Genomic DNA, 16,626 nt, shown 5'->3' with positions numbered 1-16,626 from the left:
GTTTACTCAAATTTTGATAAAACATTATTTTCTCAAGCAGTGGAATAAACAAATCTAAATTGTTTTCATTACCATTACTACCTAAACTATTAAATTTCTACTAAATGAAAAAGCCCCTAAGTTTTCTGCCATTATGAAGACTCATAAAATCAATATCTATGAAGCTACACATTTGAAAAGCCAAAGAGCTTACCTTACTAACACCAACTTCAGGGATTCGGAGAGTATGCTCCATATCTTTTTCTCTGCAAAGAAAGATGTCTTTAACAATTTTTGATATAGATTTTTATATAGATTTTTTATGTAGATTAAGCACTTATAGTTAACAAAGAAACAATTTTTTTAGTATTTATTTAGAGAGAGAGAAAAAGAGAGAGAGAGAGAGAGAGCGAGAGCAGGTGCATGCAGGTGAGAAGGGGAGGGGCAGAGAGAGAAGGAGACCAGAGCCCGACACAGGGCTCGAACTCACCAACTGTGAGATCATGACCTAGGCCAAAGTCACATGTTTAACCAACTAAGTCACCAAGGCACCCCAACAATTTTTTTTTAAGATTTTGTCATTGTTGTTTTAAAATATAATGTTAAAATACAAGCCTTTCTATTATACTAAGTCCAGTTTCCTTAATCCTACTCTAAATTTCCTATTTGAAAGGAAGTTCCAGGATCACTTTTACTTTTTGAAACATCTACCCCAAGTTAATATTAACATCCAGTAGGACGCCTGGGTGGCTCAGTCCGTTAAGCATCTGACTCCTGATATCGGGTCAGTTTACCATCTGATGGTTCTGAGATGGAGTCCCACGTGGGGCTCTGCATTGAGTGTGGAGCCTGCTTGGGATTCTCTCTCCCCCTCTCTCCCTGCCCCTCCACCACGCTCATGCATGCACACTCTCAAAACAAAAATTTTTTTAAATTATAATAAAACATCCAGTGGGACATATCCTATGTACAAGTATCAATCACCTATTCCAAATCTGTTGACTATTTGCCATTTCTATTACTGCATGTAAAAGGACCATACTATTCTCAAGAATTTAAAGTTAAGATACTATATAGAATCTGAATTAAGAATAGATTTTTCTTTCCGGTTGGCAAAAAATGACATTATCCTATTCATGATTGAAACCTACTTCTCTACCAAGCTGGTTATGAGTCACAAAGAAACAGAGGAGGAAGATTAAATACCAGACAAACACTGGATTTAAGTAAGTAATTTAAACCTAAAAAGTTAACAAAATGACAAAATCTCTGTGAGAAAACATAAGTATCAACAATATTTTCTGAGTGGAAGAGGGAGGAACATGGATGTCATTAAGTGTCTGCCCGGCAAAAAGTGTTTGCACATTTCAAGGTAACAGCTTGAGTAATGTACAATCCACTGGAATAAGATAAATATACAAACATAGTAACATTAAACATTTTTACCTTCCAATTGTAGCAGGATTAACAGCTGTAATGATAAAAAGTGATCCTGTCTCCAACACTGGTGATCTAATAACAATTACTCTAATACATGGGGGCCAAATTTTTTCCTCATCTGTTAAAGAAAAAATCGGTAAAGTGTTAATCCAAATGCTATGGGAAAAAGTTAGAGATGTCTAATTTCTAGGCAGGAATAAGAAGCATCCATAAAATAAAATGTATTGATCAAAATCTTAATTCTGTTTGAAACAACCTTCTTAAATTCTGCTATATGACATACATAATAAGTAAGGCTTTAACACTTAAGATTTAAAGGGATCAACCTAGAGGCACCTGGGTGGCTCAGTCAGTTAAGAATCAGACTCTTGGGGCACCAGGGTGGCTCAGTGGGTTAAGCGGCCGACTTCGGCTCAGGTCACGATCTCGCGGTCCGTGAGTTCGAGCCCCGCCTCGGGCTCTGGGCTGACGGCTCGGAGCCTGGAGCCTGTTTCAGATTCTGTGTCTCCCTCTCTCTCTGACCCACCCCTGTTCATGCTCTGTCTCTCCCTGTCTCAAAAATAAATAAAACGTTAAAAACTTTTTTTTTTTTTTTTAATTTTTTTTTTCAACGTTTATTTATTTTTGGGACAGAGAGAGACAGAGCACGAACGGGGGAGGGGCAGAGAGAGAGGGAGACACAGAATCAGAAACAGGCTCCAGGCTCTGAGCCATCAGCCCAGAGCCCGACGCGGGGCTCAAACTCACGGACCGCGATATCGTGACCTGGCTGAAGTCGGACGCTTAACCGACTGCGCCACCCAGGCGCCCCAAAAAAATTTTTTTTTAAATAAAAAATAAAAAAAAAAGAATCGGACTCTTGATTTAGGCTCAGGTCACGATCTTATGAAGGTTTGTGGGTTCAAGTCCTGCATGAGGCTCTCTGCTGTCCTCAGAGCCTGCTACAGATCCTCTGTCCCCCCTCTCTCTCTGCCCCTCCCCAGCTAGCACTCTCTCAAAACAAAAACAACAACAAATTTCTCCTAAACAAGAATTCTTATATTAACTTACAAAAACTGAGTCCTCCTTTAAAAAAAAAAAAAGGGGGGGGGTGACTATTTTCAAGAAGAAAATAAGTTCATATGGCCTAATATGAAATCTTGGGTTTTAAAAGTATGCCTTTATGACCTCAAATTAAAAAATTAAGACTTACCCTAATACTTATGTAGCTTAATTTATGGACTACATGTTTTTAAAGGCAATTTACTTTTTCCCTTCAATTTCATAAGTGGCCTCCAAAGATCTAGCCCACTCAGACAGACAACACATGTATCTTTAGGGTTAGAATATATGTAACTTGGTTTTGTTCTACTGATTAGGCCATTCGATGCAATAAAACTTTAAAGGTCCAAGTATTAGTCATGTATTCAAATCCTTCCCTCTAAAAATAACCAAGTGGTAGCCCACATAATTTTCAACACTATCATTAAAATAATCAGCTTCAAACAGTTTATTTTTTGGCAGATACATTACATGCGTTTCTAACATTTTTAACGTCTTGCTCTTTTACAGTGACCAAACTGGGTTCTTTATAGAAAATTAAACAATGGTTATTTATTCACCTTCATCCTCAGTATCTTCTGCAGTTACATTGTCCTCACTGGTAATGTCTTCATCATAACTGTCCTCTGTCTGAGAGTCTGTAATTTCACCTTCTTCTGGCTCACTATCAGTCTCCACGATTTTCTCATCTTTAAATGACATTGAATTATAAATGTTTTCATTAAGAGAAGATTCTACAGTCTTTCCACTAACTGGAACAGTGAATTTGGTGGGACTGTTTTTGTAATGAATGTCCATTTTGGCTTTCTTTTTCACATTTGCAAAATCTTCTCCCTCACTGCAGCCTATATGTTCAACACTGGATGCTTTTTGATCTTCTGAATTCAAATCCTGGAAAGAGGTAGGTAGGGAGGTAGGAACAGAGAAAAATGTCTTAAACACGACCATCTTCTAATGTTTAATGCCAAATGTTTCAATGAATTAGTGAAGATATACATACATTATATATGAAATAACAACAGCTCTTACCTATAACCCCTCTTCCTCTCATGTTCCCTTTCTTGCTTAATGACATTACCATCCATTTATCATCCACAACAAAAATCGTATAGTTATCTTTGACATCCCCTTCACTATTACATGGAATCAATTACCAAGTGCTACGGACTATGTTTATACTTTATCCCAATTCTCTCTCCTTATCATTTGTCCTAGTACAGGCTCTTATCACATATTGCTTAGACCATGCGACAGCCTAGACCACTGCTGTCCAACAAAAATATAATGTAAGCTGTGTATATATTTTAAATTTTCCTAGAAACCACAGTAAAAAGGTAAAAGCAGGTGAAATTCATTTTATTATTTTATCTACCTAGTATCTACAAAATCTTATCACTTATTATATATAAATAACATTTTATCACTATAAAATGATTAATGAACGTGAGCACACTCAAGTAGGAGAGTTGGGGAGTGGCATAAAGAGAGGGAGACACAGAATCTGAGGCAGGTTCCAGGCTCTGAGCTGTCAGCACCGAGCCCAAATTGGGGCTTGAACTCCCAAGCTGTGAGATCATGACCTGAGCTGAAGTTGGAGACTTAACTGACTGAGACACCCAAGCGCCCCTAGTATCACAAGCATTTTTAAAGTTCCCCTCTGTTTTTATATATTACCATTTTAAGACCTAAAGAATGTTTTTTCAATTAAACATACTATCATTTTTCTTAACCAGGATCTTGCAGGCCATATGAACTCTTCATTTTTTTCTGTTCTTAAAAATATTGCTATATAGGGGCACTTGGGTGGCTCAGTCAGTTAAGCATCCAACTCCTGGTTTCGGCTCAGGTCACGACCTCACAGTTTTGTGAATTCGAGCACCGCGTGGGGCTCTGCACGGACAGTATGAAGCCTGCTTGGGATTCTGTCTCTGTCTCTGTCTCTCTCTCTCTCTCTCTGTCTCTCTTTCTCTCTGTTCCTCTCCTGTTCATGCTGTCTCTGTCTCTCTCAAAATAAATAAACTTAAAAAAAATATACTGCTATATAACAGAGTATTTCTCTTTCTTTGGATTTTGAAAATTACTAGAAATGAGATTTTCCAGTTAAAGAATATGAACATTTTTATGGTGATTGATACAAAGGGCCCGTCTACTTTCCCCAAACACACCAATTTCCACTTCTAATAAATATGTAACTACCCTGTATTTGCTAGCAACTGATTTAATGTTTGCTAACATAATAGGTAAGAAATAGCTCAACATGATTAAGAAGTTGAACTTTTATCTACACCTACATACAATCTGTGCTTTTATTATTGTAAATTGTGCAATTACACAATTGACTGAGGGTCTGACTGCTCTTCTTCCAAATTATGTAACACATGAATATTTTATCTGCCCTAAATCTACCTCCTTCGAACTTTAAGAAATGCCTTCTATTTGTAGTGACTGAGAATTTGTGAAAAAGTACATGTTCGCCCCCATGTGAATGCTCCTTGGTTGATAGATTCTGATATCTTGTTATCTTGATATGCTTGAAATATATTTACTGAATTATGATTTTCAGTTTCATCAAAAACTTTGACAGCATTACATCATTATATAAATTTTTAAAATTATGAAGACATTACCTTTTCCTCATTTGTTATAGAAGAATCTGGATCCTTTCTTTTCTTCTTCAATTTTTTATCCTTATTTTGTTTTGTGCCACAAGTCTGATAAGGTTGCAAATCAACTCGAGAATGAAATTGGTATCGACCACTTTCCACATCACAGTAGTAATAAATTCCGGTGGAAGGATCATAATATAGTTGATTTTCCTTTCAAAGACAAGAAAACAGTAAGTTCTAATCAGGTAAGATGAAATAAAATTTAAAAATAAACAACATAAACCAAATACATTCAAAAATAGTAAAGGTTTCTTTTTTTTTTTAATAAATGTTTCTAGTATTTTCTGAAGATAACGAGTAAAGATGACAGAAAGGAAAATGCTTATAATTTTCCAAAATACTTTGCCATGCAATATTTGCAGTGATTTTCTTAGTACGAAAAACGAATACCTTTAAATATTAAACTGAATCTCATGAAACTGGCAATATTTGACCATTTTCACATTTACAAAAACAGGAATTTCATATGGTTCAACTTAATACATTAATGAAAAATGACAACAAAAAAACCTTTCAGAAGTCATGAAAACTAAGGCATGCATCAAAAACAGCTGACCATAAAAGCAATTCTAGACTTATTATCCTTATGATTACCCAATAATGGTTTGGTAGTATAAAACCCCCAACCATTCTCTCAATGTCATGAAACAAACATCTGCCTTTTAGTGTTCACGACTAAAAGCTCTGAAGAAAAACTGAAATTAAAATTAAGCTCTGGGGTGCCTGGGTGGCTCAGTCAGTTGAACATCCAACTCTTGATTTCAGCTCAGGTAATAATCCCAGGGTTGTGGGATCTATTCTCTTTCTCTGTCCTTCTCCCCAGCTTGTGCTTGCTTGCTCTCTCTCTCTCTCTTTCTCTCTCTCACAAAACAAACCCTCAAACTTACAAAAATTAAGCTCATAAATACAACATAATAGTTTATATAAAGAAAGTGATAAATAACTGTCTTTACTAATTCTACCGTAAGTAATTAAGTAAAAGAGCTATGCAAAAATGAATTTTGGCAAATTATGGATAAAAACCACAACGATTAATTTATATAATCATCTATATTTATTAGATACTGGCCCATATTTTATAATCAAGATTTAATGGAACAATCTATGTTTTATTTACATCATAAACCTATATAGATCAGAGTTGGAAACATCTTACAATATACTAAGGTTAACCAACTAAACCTGCCTGGAAAAGACTATTTTCTAAGAGTTGATATTACTGCAATTTATTGTGTTTAATTCACTTTGTGGATCTCTTACAAAAATAGTCAGAATTCTCACTATCTTTCCTGAAACTAAAAAACTGAATGGAAGTGATGATAATAAAACTTATATAACTCAAACCTATTTAATCTCGTGTCTTCCAGTCCAAAACACATTTTCAAAAATAGAAGAAAAATGAAAATTAAAATAAAAAAATAAAATGAAAACTGGCACAATAAAAAGGGCAAAACAATGATGTCCCTAATTTACTAAAACACAACCTACACAATGTTACACATAACCACTTATAGAAGAGATGTAGGAGGAAAGAGACAGAAAGGAAGGTAGACGAATGATGAAGACTAACATCATATACATACAAACTCTGTATTCTCCTCAAAACCAAATAAATATTTAATCAGCTACTCTCTTTGGTAATAAAAAAACATTAATTTTTTGGGTATTAATTAGCATTGTCAATTAGCATACCTCTGTGGAAGAAAACCCTTTCTTCATAAGGGATTTACAAAGAAAACCAAGAGCAAACTGACAAGCTAATGAAATCTTTCATCTAACTATTTAGTATTATCATTATGTTCCTTCAATTAGCTAACAATAATTCCAGTGATTGGAATGGTGAACATCTGCTCCACTTGGGGTACCACATTCTATAATTCCTGAGGAGATCACATGCCTAAGCCACTGAGGTTGAGGTATATACATATGTAACTGTCATCATCATTTTCATCAAATCCTAAATGAAATTCCATTTCAAGTACCAAACAGCAACAGCCATAATACTGAATTATAAATCATGAACTTTGTTTTCTCGTTCTGTCCTGGTCAGTGGTCCATTACACGCATAACATGTCTGATTCCATACTAAATCCCTAGTTCTCACTGTTAAAATTGATTTTTAAACCAAGTGAAATGCTGGGGCACCTGCGTGGCTCCATCAGTTAAGTGTCTGGCTACTGATTTCGGCTTAGGTCATGATCTCACAGTTCATGGGATCAAGCCCCATGTCAGGCTCTGTGCTGACTATGTGGAGCCTGCTTAGGATTCTCTCTCTCTCCTTCTCTCTTTGCCCCTCCCCTGCTCATGCTCTCTCTCAGAAATAAACTTAAAAAAATAAAAATGAAAAAATAAAAAGAAATGCTTAAAAGCCAAAGAAGTTTTAAACTAATAATAAACATGCTATTGAGAATTCCAGAAAAAGACTCCCTTTGGGGCTCAAACGGATTAAGTATTTGAAACAACTCTAAAGTATCTCAGGCCAAGCCTAGCATTAACAGTGTCACTTCCTTATCAATTCTATGAAAAAATATTAGGTTTTTAGGTTTTTAAACATTGCACAACAATATAGTTAACTGTTTTTATTAATACTCTAAAATCGCTTCTTGGCCGTTTGGCTAAGATCAAGTGTGTTGATACCCTAACATCTCTGCATGTTACTTGACATATAAAAGGTTATTAGACCTTTCGGAAATATTAATCTATAATAACCACAATTAACTTATTTAGTTAAGAACATAGAAATGTAGCATCATAAGCTATTCTACAACTCTTTACTCATGTTAAATAGCTTTGAATCAAACAGTTTTGAATTTAAACGCAGCCTCTTGCTTTTCTTAATTCAGTTTAAGGTTGAATACTTGGTATCGAGCAGCAAGGACACAACCATACAACACTGAAAGGTTGGAGATACTTACAGAATCATAATAGAAGCCGGTGCTGTGATCAAAATACAGTCCGGTGTTCTCATCATAGCTAAATCCAGTCTGAGACACTGCAGCTTCTGCTGCGGCTCTCAAACTTTCAGCTAAAGAAGAACCTTCTAAGGATGTATCTTCCGTTGCTAATACAGACGCTGGCTCCTAGGTAAGATACATTCATGTCAAGTAAGACCAATACTTCCTTGTGTCAATTTAGAAGTTGGCAGAATAAGAAAAAAATAGACTTAAAGCAATTTTAAATAATAAGACTTCAATTTCTGCAATAGAAAGAAATGGCTATCAATTATAGTGTGGTCCAGTGTAAAAAATAGTTACTAGTGTTTTAGTTAATTCAATTTTGACCCAGTTTTGAAGATATTAGAAATGAGTGAGTGACCATTACTCAAAAATATGGCCTGATACTATAGGGTAATAATCTACAAAATATAGATTCTGATATAGTCTTTAAGACTATCTTTGAATCCTGGGATCCTGATTGAAAGTGAAGAAACACATTTCTATGACACTCAGGCAATAGTGGGAAGATATTTGACATTAAATAAGAATTAAAATAATTTTAGTATGGGGGTGCCTGGCTGGCTTAGTTGGTGGAGCATGTGACTCTTGATCTCGGGGTTGTGAGTTTAAGCCCCACATTGGGTGGCAAGATCACTTAAAAAATAAAATCTTAAAAAAAAATTTTTAGTGTGAACAAGATATTGTGGCCATTGCCCAAAATTTTTTGGTTGGGTCAAAATATAGTGATAAATTTTCTTTTAGCTTATGTATATCACAAATTTTTAGAACACAATACAGTAGAAAAACAATTATATATATTAACAAGTTCCAATTTTTGTTTCCCAAAAACTGTTAGTATTCACTGCATAACTATGCACAGAATGTTTATAACTCTGATATATGTCATAAGGGACCAAAGAAGTCTATTTTTCTATATAATAACAACAGAGATAGATATGTTTCGGGCATCAACAGGTTTTTTTTTTCTTTTCTAAGTTTTATTTACTTAAGTAGTCTCTACACCCAACATGAGACTCAAACTCACAGCCAACTGAGACAGCCAGATGCCCCATCAACAGTTTCACGCTAAACGTTACCTGTGAATTTGAGGCAAAATGGTCTTCCGTACATTTAACATGTTCTGTTATATCAGTACCAGCGTAAGCATCATTTTCTACTTGTGACTGGTCTTCAGAATTAAAAGTAGAAGCTTCGATATCCTGATCTTGGTGAACTGAGAGTTCAGTCACTTTATTTGGAAGACTAACATCCTTATAGTATGTCTGATAATAATAATCTGTAGCAAAAACAAATTAGGTGATATCACATTAGGAAAACATATATAAAAGAAGTTAATTCCAAACCACTGGCACTGAACACAAAACAGCACACAAGGCAAACATAATGTATTTTTATAACTGTATACAATTTAACAGATTAAAATGGATAGTGCAGATAAATCTGCAGAAGTAGGTATCTTTGATTGTAACATCACCTTCAGTACCCCTGCTGTCAAACTGAAAAGGAAAAAAAGTGGTAGATTTGGATTTTTCCATAGCAAGAGTAAAAAAAGAAAAAAGGTATATAGGTCGTGTTCTGTCAAAAGAAATGAGCTTCTCATCACGTACGACCTTAATATAGTTGCCTATCAAATGATCATGGGATAAAAATCAAGCTGATTTCTTTTGGTCAAGTTTCTCTCATGATGCTGACTTAAATGTGTATATATATATATATATATATATATATATATATATATATATGTGTGTGTGTGTGTGTGATCATGTTACATACGTTATATATCATATATATATAATATGTGTGATCATATTATATATGAGATATATACATATCATGCATATATGTAATGTTAATTCTACTGCTGTGTTTAACAATTCAGTCAAATCACATACTGAATTTAAAAAAAGCAAAACTTAATGCAAAGATCATTTCTTGTGATCCGTATTTATTAAAACTCAGTTGCTCAGTTATTTTGCCTCACAATGTCATTGATGAGGTCATAGCTGTGAGCTCATCACTCTCACAAGAGCCTGAGAGAATGGCACTGAACACAACACTAAGTGGAATGCATCAACAAGAAAACACATGTGCCTGGTCACAAGGAAGGCCAGATATGAGTAGATGGTTCACAGCATGGCAAACATTACTCAGTTAATGTGCCACTGAAAACATATTAGCAATACTACATATTTACAGGAATGACATTTCTATTTTCCCACCAGAGCAGCATATAGATTACCCGAAAACACCAAATCATATGGAGAGAAGTCAATGTAACAGTTCTCATGTTTATTTCGATATTTGTCTATTTTAAGTTTAAAGAAAACTCTGCCTTAGCAGGATGTGAATGTAACAGCATTAAGATAACTTCATTATAAGCTGAATACCTGAGATTGACCAAGGAGGGTGGTTCTCCGTTTGTACTTCTACATCAGACTTTTTATTATCCTCGTTTTTCTCACAATGGAGTATTTTACTGAGCTCTTCTACCTAAAAGAAAACAAGACTTAAGGAAAATAAATCGTATAGCAACCTAATAATATACACACCATACTCCTGAAATTATAATAATTGTATTTCTTGGTAAAAGTTTTAGAGAAGCACCAAAGCTGCTAGTCCCTTTTCATAAAAATAAAAAATGCTATAACTGAGTTTCTTTCACCTTTCACATTTGCATAGGGAAATGTTTTCTTTTTTTTTAGGTTTTTAAAATTTTTTTTATTTAAGTACTCTTTATACCCAATATGGGGCTTGAACTCACAACTCCGAGACCAAGAGTCACAAGTTCTTCCGACTGAGCCAGCCAGGCAGTCCAGAGATGTTTTTATTCTTATACTCTCTTGCCAAATCTCAAAATATTTCCTCCAAAAATCAGATGAATTAAATTAACAGGACTTTTCAAAAAGGATCCCTTATTTCTAACAATACAAATGTTTTTATACAAAAATTTTAATCAGTTCTCCCTAAAGAATTAATTTAAAAAAACATTAATTCTCACTCATCAGATGAAGCTATCTAGTATCATTCAGTGTCCTCCACCTGGAATTAACTGTTCACCTAAATATATTAATACTCATATGCTTTAATGTACTTTTTTTCTTTAAACAGCAGACATGTTCTTTAGACAGTCTGTTCTTTAAACAGTCTCATGACTAAGTAACTGCAGCAAAAGGGAATGGAGGTGTGCCTCAGGGGGCTATCTATCCTCCCTGTGCCTCACTGAATGCCAAGGTCAGAGCAGCAGTATGGAAACACCCATAAGCAGATGAGAAGCAATCCCATAAATACACCTCATTTGGGAAAGATCTCAGTGTGAGACAACGTCTATTATAGGCATAAAACTAAAAAACAAAAAGAAAAAATGAAAAAGTTAAATATTTAATGACACATAAAGCTTAAAAGGCGAAAGGTGGTAATCTGATTACACACAGATTATCTAGCCACCTCATTAGTTATCAGATCCTATTAGTACCACCCAGTGGAACTAGAGTGAACCAAACAAGGCACCAAGACCACAAAATTTAAGGAGGCACTCATTCTCAGCTTCACAGAAATAGAGGGTCCGTACCAGACAATGAGTACTCCTTAAATTTTTTGCCCTGGGTTACTGATTACCTTGCCCCAGTCCTGGCTCTGGCTACTACCACTATTACTAGATAATTTACTTAGTATTTGCTACATCCTTGGCACTGAACTTAGTACTCTGGATAACCTCTCATTAATTCTTCCAAAAACCTTACAAAATAGTGACCCTAATCACCATTTTGCACGAGAAATCTGAACAAAGTAATTTGCACAAAGTTCTTTTGACTCCCAAACCTGTATTATGTTTATCAGTTCACCCTCAATTCTCAAGCCACTCCAAATAAAATACTAGTGATTTGGGATGACCGTTAACATTGAAACCATACCCACCACCAGGGGAGGCTCACTAGGAGGAGGGTAAAGAGGAGTTACTATCAACAGTAGACTCAAGGTTTTTTATGCATTTCAATTTTGATGTTAAGACCACCATATCAAATTAATACTAGTAACAAAATGCTGGCTCTTCGAAGACTAAAAAATGTTCTTTTAGATCTCTGTAACAAGCAGTACTTTAACAATTTATAATTATAAAAGGTTTTTTTTTTAAGGCTGTCATATTTTGCTCCCCTTCCCTCATATCTTAACCATTTGAGTAATCTCCTAGCACAGTCCTTACGCATTCATGTTAAGTGTTCAAGAACTAGTTACTGAGCAAACAAATATATTTTCTATAACGTCCTATCAACAACCTATACAACGGACACACAAGTCACTGCATCTCGGCAGTTATTTTCACAGATCATTTGATAACAAAGCATAACAAAGTTTGCTACCATTTCATGTAGAGCCTTTATGTGCAATTTTGGGAAATGTACCAGTATATCACAAAGAACTAGACAATTCAACTGACATTAATAATTAAAGGGAAATAATTTGTTGGGAGAGTGTAACTGCCCAACAAACCAAGCTGAGGAAAAAAAATATGCTCGTTTTTAAAAGTGAGAAAAAAAGAAGTGTGACTGCTTAAATATTTATGCTTACTCCATTTTATGGAAATGAAGTCAGCTGGTTAAAGTCTCTAACAAAGACAGTTTGGGCCTCCCTACTTTCACCAGAAAACTCAAGATGGTAAATGCCCAGAATAACAACCTGGCAAATATATAGCGTTCAACAGTGTGTAAAACTCTAAAACCATTTGCTCACGCTTAATTTGCTTGTGTGGTACCAACATTCTCATTTTATGGCCAACCGAGGCTCAACATCAGTTCACACCAAGTGAGTGATAAATGGGATCCTACTTCAAGGCCAGAGCTTTAACAAACTCAAAAACGATCTAGAAAAAATAGTATAAATGTTCCTAACGCCAAGGGAACGTTACAAATGAGAACAAAAACGAAGGTAATGAAGTTCACTTCCCACCATCAGCTCACGCACTTGTCTAAATCGAGGAACCCAAACTCTTAGGCTAGTTCCAAAAGTACTTGGATTTGTAACAGCACTGAACTTTTATTTCAGGTAACTCTATAAAGCAGTTCTGGGCCCCTGCCAGGCAGCCCTTCCAAGACTATCAAAGGCTCCGGAGGCATCGCCTTGGGTGGAATGGGGCACGAGGCTGGAAGCGGACCGCGCACCTGGGTGCGGAGCTCCTGGTTGTTGCTCTCTGCGCTCTGGTACAGCCGCTCCGTGTGATGCAGCAGCTTCTCGATCTCCCGCACCTGCCGCTTGCAGCTCCGCAACTCGCATTCCAACTTCTCCACCTTCCGCCTCAGCTGGGCCAGTTCAGGCTCGGGGGAGGGTGGTGACGACGGCGACAGCGAAGGCGACGGAGCCTCGGAGGCCATGGAGTCTTGCGCAAGGCGGCCCGCGGGCGTGGAGGGACTGCGCTCACGCTGAGGTGGTCGCCGGTGGGACCAAAAGCCATGAGAGCCCGCGGGCAACCGAAGTTGGCCTCAGACCGGCCGGGCCCGATCGGCCCCTGGCCATGACACCTTAAAGCTCCTTGCCAGTAGCCTAGAAAGACTGCGGGCAATAAGCAAGGGGACAGAGGGTGAGCCCGGCCCAATCCGCCAGACTTTGAAACGGGGAAACTTTATTGGCAGCTACCTTCCCCACAACCGAAAAAGCTGAAAAAAAACGTTGGCGAAATGGTCGGCCAGAAGAGCAGTGGCCAGAAACTCGGAAGCTTCCTGGGCCGAGCCGGAAACGCTGGTGGTGGGCGGGGCCAAAGCCTAAAAGGAAACTACGGGAACCGGGAAGGGCCTTACGACACATGCGCATTCTCTCTACCTTACCACCGAACCTCTCTGTGCGCCTAAAGAGAATCGGTATGAAACTGTGTGCGAGCCCCTGGAAGCTAGGTTGAAGGTCGCTTCCTCTGGTTGCGTTTTTTGCGCTTGCCTAAGTCAGGGAGCAAGAATTCGTGTCTCCTCAAAGGTCCTTATAGCTGCTCTAAGAATCAAATTCACATGAGACATACTAACAAGAGAAAAATCAAATTTAATAGGCTTAGGTATGGGGAAATGGACATAGAAGAGGAAATTTCAAAGATAAGCAAAATGAGGTTTTTATGTCATTCTGAACTAAAAAGAAGGTAGAGGTCTGGGACTTAAGAGGAAAGGAATGCACTTCCATAGAATGATAAAATGGGTAGATGTTTGGTAATTAGATGTTTGCCCTACCATGCAGATGGGTCACTCGGATAAAATTTATCTCTGTTAATAACCCTTATTCTGGAAAAGACCCAATTTAGGTTCTTCTGTGGGTAAGGAAGGACAAAAATTTCTTCGAGCTCTCAGGGCCTCAAGTGACTTCAGCTCAGGATAATCCACATGGCAAAGTGGCATATTGGGAGGGGGGCAGTAACTGTCCTAAACCCCTTCACCTACTAGCAGAAAGTTTTCACGCTTTTTGCACAGAGTCCACTTTCTAGCTCCTCATTTCACAGATGAGAACACTGAAACTCCAGAAATAATTTGTCATGGTTTATAGAGATAATGCCAGACAAGGACTAGAAAATAGTTTTCGGATGCTCTGCTTACTTACCATTTCTGCTGATTTTGTGAGGCCCCCAGGAGATGAAAGCAGATTCATTAAGTCTGAGCCGAGTTGCAGAGAGGAACATCTCTGGTGAGAAAATAAGCAGCTATATCCTGTGAAAACGGGAGAGAAAAATGCTCTGTTTCAGCAGATTTATGTGCTGCTTCACCTGTGTAGAACAGGCATTTGTTCACCAGCCTTTAAACTGATGAGGGCCTCTTGAAGTATCTTTCTTTCACCACGGTCAATTAGAATTACAGCCTGAGCCCAGGAGGATGTGCCTGAGACCTTTGGAGGTCAGCAACTATGCCTCGCCAGTCCTTTCCCAGGGTCCAGCACAGTGCCTGTCACAGAGCAGCTTTCCTTAAGTGTTTGCTGAACACAGCCAAACAAAAGAATTCCGTTTGATGTCCTAGTTCAGTGTGCTTTTTTGTCACTTGCACTGCCCACAACTTCAGTCACAGGCAGTGAGTTCTGCAGTGGGGATCTCCCCTTTCTCAGTCCTGCATACATTATACTTTAGTCCCTAAGAGCCCTTCTACAAGGCACCCTATGTCAAGGTAACAGTGATATCCTAGCCATCAAAGGATATTTAGTGAGAAGGCACAGTATGTCCTCCCTCATGTAAAATAGAGATATCCTGCGAAAAAAACAAAAAATCAGATTTACCTTAATGCATTATGACTCTGGTCAATAATTTATCAAAACCTTTTCAAATAAAAGCTGTATCTTCCACTCTGTCCACCTTTGGGGGGTAAGAATTCCCATGAATACCACCTATAAGGTAGCTTTGAGACAGAGCTCACTTCCTAGGTTCTCATTTTACAGATGGGAAATTTCAAGTTTTAACTATTAGCTATTGAATGAATAAATATTTATTAGCTACAACTTGAAAAAGTGTTTCTTTCGTTTGTCTTAAAGGTAATCCATTTAAGCCTAAATTCTGGCTTCATCATGCTGCTATTCTAGAACTTCTGACCATTAGTCTGGAAGAAAAGAATGACAATTTCATTTTTAAAGAAAAAAAGAGGAAGCCTAGTGTGTCAGTAATTGCATTAAGGTTAGTAACAGCTGTTAGTCTACAGTAAACAAACTAGGAGTTTATTCTATTACATTAAAGATGTAAGGATACAGGCTTCCAGAACTGGTATAGTGGCTTTACCAGGTCTTCAGGAACCAGGCTCTATCTGTCTCTGTGCTCTGCTAGTTTCAGAGCATTATTTCCACCCTTCCAGTCAATTCATTGTATAAGATAGCAAGGTACAAGAGAACGTTCCCGAAGCTCCACTCAATGACTTCTGTTTATATCTCAATACCCACCTTTGCTACAAGTGTGGCTAGGAATTGTGTTTATTCCCAATAATAGGGGCGCCTGGGTGGCGCAGTCAGTTAAGTGTCCGACTTCAGCCAGGTCACGATCTCGAGGTCCGTGAGTTCGAGCCCCGCATCAGGCTCTGGGCTGATAGCTCAGAGCCTGGAGCCTGTTTCCAATTCTGTGTCTCCCTCTCTCTCTGCCCCTCCCCCATTCATGCTCTGTCTCTCTCTGTCCCCGAAAAAATAAATAAACGTTGAAAAAAAAATCACTTATATTCCCAATAATAAAGGGTTCTATAAGAATGGGAGAGAATATATATGGTGAGTAGTTGATCATCAGTTTTTACCACAGGTAGTTTTCAGAACAACAGTTACTTACTATAGTGGGCAGGGCCAGTGCCCTAGAGAAGCATACTACGTGATGCTCTTCACAATTTCATTTTACTTTTGTAATGTTTTTTTTTCTTAGTCATTATTTTGTACCTCAGATTTTAGTCATAGTTCTTAGTTCACGACACATTATCAACATTGGCCCGTGAGTGGTTCCTAGTGTCACTCTATATCCCCAGTCCCCAGTCCCATGACCTCCTTTCTGCCAATGGGTAACCACTCTCATGTGTCTGCTATATGTCTTCAACTTTATTTACTTTTTTTTTAGTCATCTCTAC

The 16,626-nt window shown here is 37.4% G+C and overlaps 1 protein-coding gene across 1 annotated transcript in view; it reads right to left on the bottom strand.

Annotated features, from left to right (window-relative positions):
- Window positions 1–13,820, bottom strand: part of AGGF1 (angiogenic factor with G-patch and FHA domains 1) — a 29,040-nt gene extending 15,220 nt beyond the window's left edge. Inside the window, exons 1-8 of the mRNA XM_045496175.1 lie at window positions 13,240–13,820; window positions 10,471–10,573; window positions 9,160–9,359; window positions 8,042–8,206; window positions 5,088–5,276; window positions 3,021–3,351; window positions 1,426–1,537; window positions 194–245 (exon numbers count right to left, since the gene is read on the bottom strand). Coding sequence (XP_045352131.1) covers window positions 194–245; window positions 1,426–1,537; window positions 3,021–3,351; window positions 5,088–5,276; window positions 8,042–8,206; window positions 9,160–9,359; window positions 10,471–10,573; window positions 13,240–13,449 — 1,362 coding nt within the window. The 5' untranslated portion in view covers window positions 13,450–13,820. The remainder of the gene's footprint in view (window positions 1–193; window positions 246–1,425; window positions 1,538–3,020; window positions 3,352–5,087; window positions 5,277–8,041; window positions 8,207–9,159; window positions 9,360–10,470; window positions 10,574–13,239) is intronic.
- Window positions 13,821–16,626: the final 2,806 nt, after the last annotated feature.

Source organism: Leopardus geoffroyi, chromosome A1, assembly GCF_018350155.1.
Source record: "Leopardus geoffroyi isolate Oge1 chromosome A1, O.geoffroyi_Oge1_pat1.0, whole genome shotgun sequence".
Classification (NCBI taxonomy): domain Eukaryota; kingdom Metazoa; phylum Chordata; class Mammalia; order Carnivora; family Felidae; genus Leopardus; species Leopardus geoffroyi.
The sequence above is the reverse complement of the archived record's forward strand: the minus strand, read 5'-3'. Positions and strand labels throughout refer to the sequence as shown.